Source organism: Chaetura pelagica, unplaced genomic scaffold, assembly GCF_000747805.2.
Source record: "Chaetura pelagica isolate M959 unplaced genomic scaffold, ChaPel_1.0 scaffold249, whole genome shotgun sequence".
Lineage (NCBI taxonomy): Eukaryota > Metazoa > Chordata > Aves > Apodiformes > Apodidae > Chaetura > Chaetura pelagica.
The window spans coordinates 1,118,872-1,130,323 of record NW_009954538.1 but is presented as its reverse complement, the minus strand read 5'-3'; the positions used below and the strand labels follow the sequence as shown (position 1 = coordinate 1,130,323).

General features: G+C 42.6%; 1 protein-coding gene across 2 annotated transcripts; it reads right to left on the bottom strand.

The window, feature by feature from the left end:
* Positions 1-290: 290 nt before the first annotated feature.
* Positions 291-7,885, bottom strand: PISD (phosphatidylserine decarboxylase). Of its 2 annotated transcripts, none has more exons than XM_010004813.1 (7): positions 7,680-7,885; positions 5,243-5,408; positions 2,993-3,229; positions 2,727-2,865; positions 1,664-1,810; positions 986-1,146; positions 291-655 (listed from the first exon to the last, which is right to left on the bottom strand). In XM_010004813.1, the coding sequence occupies exons 1-7, from the start codon at positions 7,727-7,729 to the stop codon at positions 431-433; spliced, it is 1,125 nt and encodes a 374-aa protein (XP_010003115.1). In that variant the 5' UTR covers positions 7,730-7,885; the 3' UTR covers positions 291-430. The 2 variants fall into 2 exon arrangements, with proteins under 2 accessions (XP_010003115.1, XP_010003114.1); XM_010004812.1 differs by having other exon boundaries at positions 7,486-7,682.
* Positions 7,886-11,452: the final 3,567 nt, after the last annotated feature.

The following is an 11,452-nucleotide window of genomic DNA, read 5'->3' as shown; positions in this document are numbered from 1 at the left end:
GAGAACATATTCTTCACTCAGTCTGAACAACAGGTACTGCAGCTATACAGTACAAGGTCTGATTCAGCCTGTCACTGTCCCTTTAAATACAGCTCATCTCTATATCCACCCTTCCCCACAGCACAGCCTAGGAAGGCTTAAAAAGGACTTGCAGGCTTTAAGAACTTAATTATCCTGTGGCACATTGAGGGGAGAACATGACAGGCACCAGGCAGGACAAAAACCTCTGTGGTCAACATCTTTAAAGGCAGCTGTACCTGATACATACATTGTCATTCAGCTCTTTCTGCCAAAATACTCTCAAGTTCAACACAGCAATGACATTTGTTTTCCTCACCCAGGTCCTGCTGAGTGATACATGCTTGTAAAGTGAAACACTCAGTGGTGTGGTAAGAGTCCCTTTGTCCAGAAAGCCTTCTTGGGGAGAGTTTCATAGAGAGCCCAGTGCTTCTCCAAAGCGGATTTTCTGTCCAGCTTTGAGGTGGAACTTGAAGTCCTTGGGTGCCTCAAAGATTAATACAATTGTAGAGCCTAAGTTAAATTCCCCTAAATGTTCTCCTTTCCTCATGGAGATTCCCTCCTTGTTGTTGTTGGATATGAAGCTGAAGTCATTGTAAGAACCTTTAGAGTAACTTGGACTGTTGGTATGCAAGTCCTGTACAACAAAGGAAGAAACTTATGTGAGGATTTTAAGACTCTATTCATTAGCACAGCAGTAGACACTGGCTATCCTGACATTTTCAATGCAGGAATGTACTTAGAATTCAAAAGTGCAACAGGAATATTAAAAATTAGTCTATACTGGAGATAACTCCCTTTAAATCAGGCTTAGAACATATTAAGTCAGCATGGAACATCAATGCTGTGAAACATTGTAATTTCAGGGTAATAGGACTTTAGCCTTTTTTTTTAAATTTTCTTTTATTATACTTCACCAACCTCAACCATCAAAACCAGAAAGCTGCAGACTATTGTCTTAACTCACCCGGTCGAAGTAGATGCGGATGGAGCCCACATTTGTTGCTCCTACAGCTGTTAAGGAGAAAAAGCCGTATTTCCAGTCACCTGTAAGGACAACCCGTTCATTGTGGCAGAACAGCTCCTTGATCCAACGAGCAACTCCAGGATTCACAGACATGAGAGAGCCTGCAACAATAAGGAAATAGTCAAGCTAAGTTTTCTGTTCTGTAGCAGTATTGTAATGCTATCTAAATGGCTGATGTTAATCTGATAGGCCCTTAAGAGAGATCAGGGTAAGGACAAAGGCAGAGCTAGTCCCTAATCTCAGCCCTGATAGATAGAACCCAGAGAAGCCTTCTAATAGCACCTAAAATCCATCTAACAAAAGGCTATGAAAAGGAAGCTAAAGAAACTTTTCACAGCTTAGGAACAGGTTTCACTGGTTAAATATCGAATGCATCAGAGCAGTCCCTTCCAGCTCTGTTTGGAAAATGCATAAAAGTGGTTACTAAGATTGTGGTGGAAAACCAAGCAGCTAGTTAGCTAGAGCTGACCAGGAAAAACTAGTAATGTCAATCAGTTAGAAAATAAAAGTTAATTACTGAAGAATCTCAAAATATTTAAATCCCTCATTCAGCAAGGCCCATACCAGTGCTTTCCTCCACAGCTGCTCTGCATTTGTTTTCTAGGAACAGAAACCAACCTGGGAAGTGACGTCGGTGTGACACTCTCCAGTCAGTGGGCGAGTGGAAGCAGTGATAATCCCCTGGTGCAAGGTAGATGACACAATGATAGAGCTCATTACCCTCCTTTGTGACTAGTTGTTGCTGAAAAGAGTTACCAGATGGGGCTGCAAAGACACCACAGAGAGAGAAAGGTTAAAGATGTTGTTCACACACTCCTCTACAATAGCTGAGCAGTCTGTGTTAGAAACAGGAGTAATAGCAGAGGACTAAATGCAGTCCACGTGCAGTGCCCAGACTAACAAAAGATGCACTTTGTCCACAAATCCAGTATTTCAGTGTTACAACAAAAATCAGATGATTTTATTTCAGTGATTTTGGAAATTCCTCCATTTTGGAGTTTCCCCTTCCCTAAACAGAACAGTAGAAACTGAAATCCAGTGAAGATGTATTTTTCTTAAAGCTACCCTTTCAAGAACAGAACTTGTCTCAAAGCAACCCTTTTAAGAACAGAATTTGTGATCAGTCCCTATTTTTATAAAATGTAGTTGCATTTGTCTTCATGTTAAAAATAACCCTGCTGTTTGCAGAACTCCATCTCTCCAATCACCTCATGAATTTAGTAAATATCTGTTGCTTTCATCTGAACTCGGGACCCTGGAGACAGTTCTCAAAGCACAGCAGAGCAGTAATTGCACAAGTCATTAGAAGTACATAATGCTTGAGCATAAGTCTTTTTTCAGAGCAGCTTATACACCCTATGTGCTAACCAGGTGCTTGGGCATGTTTCAGTCTGACAGGAGAGTGCTACAACCTCATTATAGTGGCATATCTTGGAGACAATTTTAATTGTCAATATAACCATATAAAAAGGAACCAATTAAATTTAGATAAGCAGAATGTGGCAGGCAAGACAGTTATGAAGCCACGTAACAGTGGCATGTTTATATAACAGAAGCCAGACCTGCTTTTGCTCCTGACAATTTGAGAAGGAAAAAAAAAAAAAAAGAGTAATCTTCTCATGGTCTCTGAAAGCACTGAGAAAGCAGAGCAGAAGAAATGCAGAACTGACACAGAACTCACCCTGGCTAAACTGCAGTTCCTCTGTGCAGACACGAGGTCCCAAGAATGATTCCAGAGAATAAGTAACCCCTTTGACTTGCTCCACTTCACAATTTTTTACTTGTCCAAAATTAAGGATCTTTCCATCAGAGGGACTGATCTACAGCAAAGAGAAAAGAAAGAAAAAGCCATACATTAGGAATGTATGAATTCCTCACACAGCAGACACTCTCTGTTGGCAGGGAAGCTGGCAGGACAATGGAGAGCCCTCCTTTCCTTTGACTCACCACACTGTGCAAACAGCAGACGGGCCGTACTTGTGGTTTCAGCTTCCTGCGGAAGAACTCGCTGAGGTTTCTGTAGTGATGCAGATCTTCAACAGCTGCCTCCTTCATGTTCACTCCAAATGTCCAGATGTACAGGCTGTACACAGGCTTTCTGAGCCATGTTGGCAGCTCCACCTGGTTCAGGCGACCCCAGGCTCGTGAGAGCAGTCGAGTTGGTACCGATTTGTAGAGGGCAACCTAAGGAAAGAAGTGCATGATGTCATTCAGTTCTTCCTACCAATGGCTTTCTCTTATTTCTCCTCATAAAACAGAAAGGACCAAACTGCTCTGCTAGCCACTCCCTTGAATTCAGTGGGTTACACCACACACAGTGTAGCCTTGTAGTCTGCAAAAAATTAAAACTGCATTTCATCCTCACTCTGTTCTGATGACAAAGATGAGGGACAGGATGAAACTTGCTATAGCCTTAAAACATATCTCCACACTCCCCTGCAGGCTGAAGCTCCACATTCCAAGTTACTGGAAACTGCTCAATGCTTACAGAAAAAAAGACATTTCACATACTCCAGTGGAACACTCACCCAAAGGCTTTAACATTCATTTTTGTGATTAACCAAATGAAAATGGACCGAAAAAATAACTTTAGTGATGACATGCTTCTCAGATGCATCTACTAATTAATGAGGGTGTTTTCCACACCCCAGTGTTGCACTGCTCTAGTGGTACTAGCACAATGGAAGAAACATGGCACTGTGGATACAGCTACACCAGTATAAACTTGTACCAGCCTTACTCCTCACAGCAAAGGGAGCTGCTCACTTCAAGAGAATAAAATGCCATTATTCCTGTAGAAATATCCCTTTGGACTTGCACAGAAGCGTTAAGTTTTATTAGCAGGAAAACCAAAGTGTGTTGTTAAGATGTATATGCTGTTAGTGTAACTGGATAGATGATTGTCTTCCCATTTGTAATTCCAGCAGGTAACTCTTAAGGGGTTTGTGGTACTTGGTATCAGCCAAAAATCTCATATGACCATAATGTAATTGGAAGGGTGGGGGTGTGGGCCAAGGAACTAAACACTGACACCAGTTTTGCAAAATAAGTAGTTAAACCTGCTGAATCTGGTACAGTTTTTTTCTTTTAACAGTGCAGCCCAACTACATTTAACTCCCAGTGTTTCTTTCTTACTGAGAGTTATCATTTCTTCTCAATTTAATAATATCCATCATAGTTAAGTCTTGCAAAATACAGCCATAAACACAAACAGAAGCACACACTGGCTGAGAGCCTCTCCATCTTATCAAATACCGTGAATTAAGATATCACTCACAAATCACCATCCTGCATCACATTAAATATCAGTGCTATTTCAGAAAGAAAACAGCAACCTGATATTACTTCAGATAAACACTTCTGAATTGAACAGTACCTTAGGTTATACGAGCTGACTTACTGAAGAAAAAACGTTTTGCCCTTTTGACATGCATTTATACAGTGTTCATTTCTAAAATCAATATTCCTCAGTTGTCTCCAAGCACTAATAATATACAGATACAACTGTAAAATCACAAAAATTGTCAAAAATGCTATTTCCTAGTAGCCTTTTATCTTCAAAAGAACCTGGTTTTCAAGTAGATGGGATCAAACAGAACAGCTGTTCAATGAAAGTCTTAAGAACGGCTATTTTACTGCAGTTTTCAGTCAAGGTATTTGCTTGGTTGCAATCTGAAACTGCATAATTTGCGCGGAGAATAACAGTGTGCAAGGCTTCCTACGGCGCTGCTCTCAACAGGGTTGGAGCAGAGATTTGCTTATCCTTTGGACAGCCTGGATTACAAACAATCGAAGAACTTGAGGAGCAAGCCCTCTGTGCAAAACTGACAGAAAGCAAGACCCCATGTCAGTGTGGCCAGGAAAGGGAACTGGAGAAGCAGTTTGATCTGCCTTATCCCAGCCCTGATACTTCGAGGTGACTGAATTAATGCAAAAGGTTCTGTTGATTTTCCTGGGTAGACTCCCCCGACTGTTAGAAGACAAAGGAATTCTCAGCTACTGAAAAAAATCCCTTGTCTGTGAAGCAACTATGAACAGTAGCAACTAAAAGGCAACATGAATTGCATCTCTCTGCTCTCCTACTAGTGGTCATCAGCCCTTTCTACATCAAGGACACCTCTCCACTCGGCTGCTAGGTCCCTTCAGTATAAAACAGCTAACATACATGAAGCACAAGAGAGACCTGCTCACACTTACCCTGCTCATAGGCCTCCATCCCACTCTGGTCAAGGGTTTAAGAGCACCGAAAGGCAGAAGATAATAGAGAAAAGTCAGAGGCCAAGAACGGAGTTTCAGAGCAGGCCTAGACATACAGCTCAGCTGGCCCAACCTTCGCCTCAGGGCCAGCTGGGGAAACTGCAACCTGAAAGATTACATACACAACATAAGGGTCAGCCATCTCAGCTTCAGAACCACCACCAGCTTTTGATAACTGGGGAATACTAATTCCTGATAATCTTTACTTAAAACATTGATTCTGCAAATCCTTACTTCTTTATTTTTGTCAGTTCCTCCCCTTCCCAAGATAGAAGGCCAGTTTATGTTTAAAAAAGAAAAAAAAAAAAAAAGGAAGAAATTGTGTTCACTCTCACAGGTCACATTTTATGAATGACACCCTCAAAAACTAAAGACATGATGACTTGCAGGTGACATTTGAAAACAATGGAAGCAACAAAGAATAAAGTTTCTTCTTCCAAATACCAGATGACTAAATCCCAAAAAAAAAGTTTCTTGTGCCTGCTGCAGCTGTTGTGTAGCCAAAAAATATTCTGAAACCTAAGAATCTGTGATTCTGGGACTTTAAAGAACAGTACTGAGGGGCAGTATTAACGAAAAAAGATGAAAGAAATCTTTTAAACCTAAGGAAATGAGGTCCCTTAGAGGGTTCACGTGCTGAAGGCCATCTTGACTAGATTGTACTTATTGTATGTGTCAAATTTACACAGACCTCTTGGTCATTCAATAACTTCAGAAAACAAGCACTTATACCCCTGAGTCAATTCATACAATTTTCCAATAACTGATTCCAAAAGACATCCTTCCAAATCTTAAAACCTTCACTGGGTACCCTGGTTCTGAACAGAGAACACGTGGAGAAGGCTAGTAAGGCTAATGCTGCAACAACTGTAGCCCAATAACCAACTCCTTTGCCTCATAACCAACTGCATCTATGATTTTTTTGTGATGTGGATGTCCTGGCTGAGCACACTCATTTTGTGCAAATGGCCACAGGCAGAAGTTGAACTTGTAACTCTCAGAGGGAAAAGCTGCTCATCTTACTAGCAGAAGACATCATGGACCTTCAATCAGACCCTTGCAGGTCTGGATAAGAGACTCCTCAGGTCTCCATTTCTTCATGTCTAGAAGCCAAAAATAAATCACTGGCATTTCCAAGGTCACACTATCAAAGGAAAGCCTGCCTACCTGAGGGCAAAATACTTAAGTCTTTTGGGTACCAACTTAAATCCTGGCTGAGAGATTTTTCTCCCCACACAGCTGAGGGCAGCGTGCCTGCCCCCAGGATACAGTCTGTGCACACACCAGCTGCAAGTCCTACACTCTGGCTGCATGAACCAGCTTACTGCTGTCTTCCTGGTTTATATGATACAAAGAATGAGATATAAAATACTCTATATGTCTTCCCAAGACGGAAGGAAGATGGGAAACTAAAAGGAAATAGTCTTGCCAACATATTACTTTCAAAACTTGAATCGGTTTTAAATATTATGCAGGAAGGTACAACTGCCACCACTTTGGAATACAAAATGATACTTTTGGCTCAGAGGTTATTTCTGCAGTGAACAACTTCTTCCCCCCTCAAGAATAAATAAAAAACAGAGAATGATCTGTGCAATGCAAGGGGGGAAAAAACCCAAAACAAACAAATAAAACCCTGAGGAGATGAAGTGCCATCTCAGCAGAGGTAAAGCTGGCTTTCTTCTCAGCAGGAGGTGGGATTGACTCGATTTGGGAATAGGAAAGGACACTTCACATTTCCACCCCCCATCCTTACCACCCACCAGCCTGCACCCTGCTGGTGGGGCCAGGAGCCAGGTCCCCAGCACCCCCTTACGCTGCTCTCCCCCCCTGCACTGCAGTCGCTCATGGACCAATCCCAGCAGAGCTGCATCCTGGCAGCTCCCTCGGAGCCCTCTGGCTTCTCACTGCCTTGGCCTGGTTTCAGAACAGTCCCTCACTAATTTCTCCATTCTCCTAGAGATGGAGAATAGAAAAGAATGAAATCCTCCTCATTCCCCTTGTCATATAACAGCATGCCCTTCTCTGCCAATTCAATACATAAGGAGCTTTACAGTAATTAGGCCAAACAAAAGCTTTGCAGATGGCGGGCTCCTTCTGCCTAGAAACCCTCCCACCCCTCCTCCCTCCCTCTCCTGTCTCCTCAGTCACCATTCCTGCAAGCAGAAAACACCAAACAGTACCTGAAACGAGTTCTCCTATTTGGTGTACCACCAGCAGAGCCAGCTGGGCCTGGGCTCTCCAGTCGTGACTGCTGGTCCCCGGCACAGCTGCTGCTGCCGCCGTTCCCTGAACGCAGTCTCCGGACATGAATTTTAACTTTGTGGAGGTTGTAGCAAGAGGGTGGAGGGTTAGATAAAGCTTTATAGCATCTCACCATTTCCCTGTGTGCAGATCTGGTCCCTGCAGGGTGTTTGACTGACACATCGTCAGGGTGATGGCCGGTTGCAAAGCTCAGTCTTTTTTCCTCTACCTCTCTTTCCTTTGCTTGCTCCGGGCACAGGAGAGGACACGGCGTCACAGTTCCTAATTCCCCCGCTGGCTTGTCTCTGGATTTCCCCTCTGTTTCCCACTTGAATCTCTGCTACGAGGGTTGCAGCTATTGCAAACAAACAGGCATTGTGTCATATTTCAACATCCCACTACAAAGCCGACTCCGCACAAGATAAAAACGAACTGTCCATATAAGCAGTCCTTGCTTCTCGCTACTTGAGGTGGCCATTGAAACCCAACTCTCCAAAAAAACACCCTGCAGGCTCAGGCTCCTGGGCAGTGATGCACTCCAGTCAGATGAGCAGCCAGCTGGCCTTGCACAGCTAACCCGAGGCTGAATCCAAGGCTGGGAGGAGGAGTGGGGCGGAGAATAGGAGGAGATAATTCCCAGCTTCAGTTCTGCAGTGCAGCAGCTACCACTAGAAGTTTTGGACTGCTGGGCACAAAAAACCTTTCCTGCTCTCAATGTCCAGCTTGGATAGAAGAAACCAGAAAGGAATATTGTCCTTCTATATTACAATCCTTCTCCGACACCAACATCCCCCCCTTGAAGCCTCTTTCCATCTCAAAAGACTTGCGAAGGGGCATTATACAAATGCCCCAATATGTAACAAAATAAGCCAGTTTCAGGGCCTGCTTGAGAATGGGCTATAAAAGAAGTATTTAAGGTGTGTATTAGGTGGCTCTCAGTACTGTCAGTTTTTATGTCCAGGAGAACTAAAATCCAAAAATGAGTCAAGGAAGACATTTCAAGTTTGTTTTTTTAAAGACAAAAAGTGCAGCATTTCTATCTGAGCATTCTGAAAATAAAGGGAAATTTCCATCTTTGACCCTGAAGACCACATCACCCAACACAGATTTTTTCCACACCTCTACTGGATTTGGCTTGAACCTGGACCCCTGGCTGAGAAAGTAGAATTCACTTAGCTACATCTCACCTCAAGACTGAACCAGAACAGCTGAAGGGATAACTCTTTAGGGGCTCTCCATTTCACTTACATTTTCTGTTAAAGTCTGGGTTTGAAAAAAAAACACCCAAACAAACAAAAAACAAAACCTCCCTTGTTTCCAAAGCTCTCTAAACACCATGAAAGCTGTATGCCTAATAGAGTAGATCAAAATGAGCACTGGTGCTCTGATATATAGGAAAGAGTTGTATTGTATTAGGGATAAGGCAGAAGTGGGAGGGCCAGCAGGAAAAAGCTAGAATTAACCAGCTAATGGCATCCCACTCAAGCCTTGAAAGAAAAATATTCTAGCAAGAATCGTGTGTTTTGACTGGCCTTCAACTCCAAACATTACAGATATTCCCTAGAAACACCCTTGGAGTACCTGCATTAAAGGTTTTTTCTTGTTTTGTTTTTTTTTCCAGAAAGAAAACTTCTATATGGTATTCTGTATCTCAGGAAGTTCCAAGATCCGTGTGCATGTTGTTTAAGCTGAATTTTAACAACTGCATATTAAAAAAAAAAAAATCAAATAGTTAACTGACAGTAAATTTGAGATCAGCTGAAAGCACTCAAAATATACTCCTTCCTCCCTGAGCCAAATTTTTTTTTGTTTTCCTATTTAAAATATCATTGTCTCTCTCTGGCTGGCACACGAAACTCCTACACAACAAAAATGAAACCATCTGTATAGTACAACGATGAAAGCAGTTACCCACAAGCCCATCAAAATTCAAAGAAAAGCAAGGAAGAACACAGGGGAGCTCTTTCTCTTGATTTACCAGAACTGCTAGAAATTACCACCATTAAACACTAAATTTTAAACAGAAACAAGATAAGTTGACAACATCATTTCAAAAGGTACTTCATCAGACCAGGATGGAAATGAGTTTCACAAAACTGCAGTTTGTTTGTCACTGGTGAAGCCAGGCAGGAGCAGGCAGAGGACCCCAGCCCAGAGCCTGCCTTTTGCACGGGTGCCCAGTTCCCACAGGACATGGTTCACCCCGCTCCAGTCTCATCCTTGGAGGACCTTCAGACCTCTGCAGGAAGACGACTGAGCAAACAGATGTCTTATCTACATTTTCTTTGGTACTCTTCCCTTAAGGGTAAGGGAGGCAAAAAATCTACATGCTCTTTCAGTAGAAAGTCAATCTTATCCCCCAAAAACGTTTTCAAGAAATGATGATGTTCTAGATTGAAAAAGTCTGATTCTGTGAAAGCATGGAACAAGTGTTAAATACATTTTGTGGTCCCTAAAGACAAATGGGCATTGAAGCAGCCTGATGCAGTGCAAACTACTACCCTTCAGTTCAAAACAAAAAATGTGGCCAGATTCCTCTCCAGGAAGTGAGAAATATTTGTGTTAAAAGCTTCAATGCTAACATAAGTGGCAAGTTGCCATCCGTGTTGTGGCTGCCTCAGAAGCAATGTACAGTTCCTACAGGTTGAAATTAAAAACCCACCCTGAGTATACCTCCTGCCCGTGAGGAGAGAAACAAGAACTGGAGATCAACCAGCTCATGTCAACAGCTGGACTTCTCAGGATGCAGGCAGTGCCCCAAAGCCTGTACTAGCTTAGACAAGAATCTTATGACTGTTGGTTTGTAGAAGGCTGGACATCAGTACCAGACTCCCTCACCTGTCTGAATTCATCCAGAATCCATCTTTGGTAAATAAATGAAGCAGTCATCAACAGGTATAAATCCCTAGAGAATTATTATCGAATAGACAACTGCTAGTCTGCCAGCTATGCAACACCATTCTGCTCTGTCAGCTCAAATAAGCATCAAATCCAGTGACCCCATTTAATTACCTGTCATTACTACCTCAAGCCTTTCCCTCAAGTTTTAAAAAAACATACAGCAAACTGGCAAAAAAGACTAACATGCAACTGAACTTCAAACCTGCAGTCTCAGTATTAAATCATAAGCATGAATCATTAGGCTTGGCATGCTCCACTCGAGTGCTCAGAGCCCTTTGGTCACAGCCTCTACATTTGGTAACAGAATATTTTAAAAACGCACTGTACGCATGCAAATGCCCTATTCTAGTCATGTGCCAGCAAAAATAAGGTCTTGTAGTCAGGGGAGAGGTAGTCGGTGACCGTTTTATTCAAGTTCCTTTCCCAGCAGCATCTGTTTAATGTCAGATACGTAATCCCTGCTCCCACCCAACCTTCTCTGGCGCCAGCCCAGCAAGAGGAACACTGGATGCACACCCACTCCTGAACTCCGAGAGGAAACCCGAGGGTCTGCCAAGGCCACGCCATTCCCAGCAGCGTGTTCACCTCCCGGCCGGGAAGCGCCGGGGCTGCTCCCGCAGCTCTGCTGCTGGCTCTGCTTTACCCAGCCTTCATTTCTAAACCTCTTTTTAGACTTCATATATTTCTTCTTACTTGAGTAACATTCTTTAAAAATAATTTCCCGCTACTTCTACGTTGCTGTTTCAGTAACATATAAACAGAGGGAAAAAAAAGGGGACATTTTAAGGAAGCTATAAAAAGGTTGCACGTTTTTTTAAACTTCAGCCCGAATTCTGCACAAAAAGCCTGTTGTACAGTCTCAAAGATCTCTTCTGTGAAGCAAGGAAAAAAAGTTTTATTTACTTTTTCTAAGTGACATGAAAATTGATGACACCTAAAATACACCGTAGCCTTTTAATATTTTGTATGTTCCATTTCATGTCCAAAAATACGTACTTTAGCTTA

Excerpts from the sequence above, each read along its gene's own strand:
- PISD (XM_010004812.1), bottom strand. The coding sequence starts at position 7,682 with ATGGTGAGATGCTATAAAGCTTTATCTAACCCTCCACCCTCTTGCTAC. Across the intron at positions 2,866-2,992 it reads TCTGCTGTTTGCACAGTGTG|ATCAGTCCCTCTGATGGAAA; the intron begins GTGAGTCAAAGG and ends TCTTTGCTGTAG. Across the intron at positions 1,811-2,726 it reads GGAACTGCAGTTTAGCCAGG|CCCCATCTGGTAACTCTTTT; the intron begins GTGAGTTCTGTG and ends GTGTCTTTGCAG.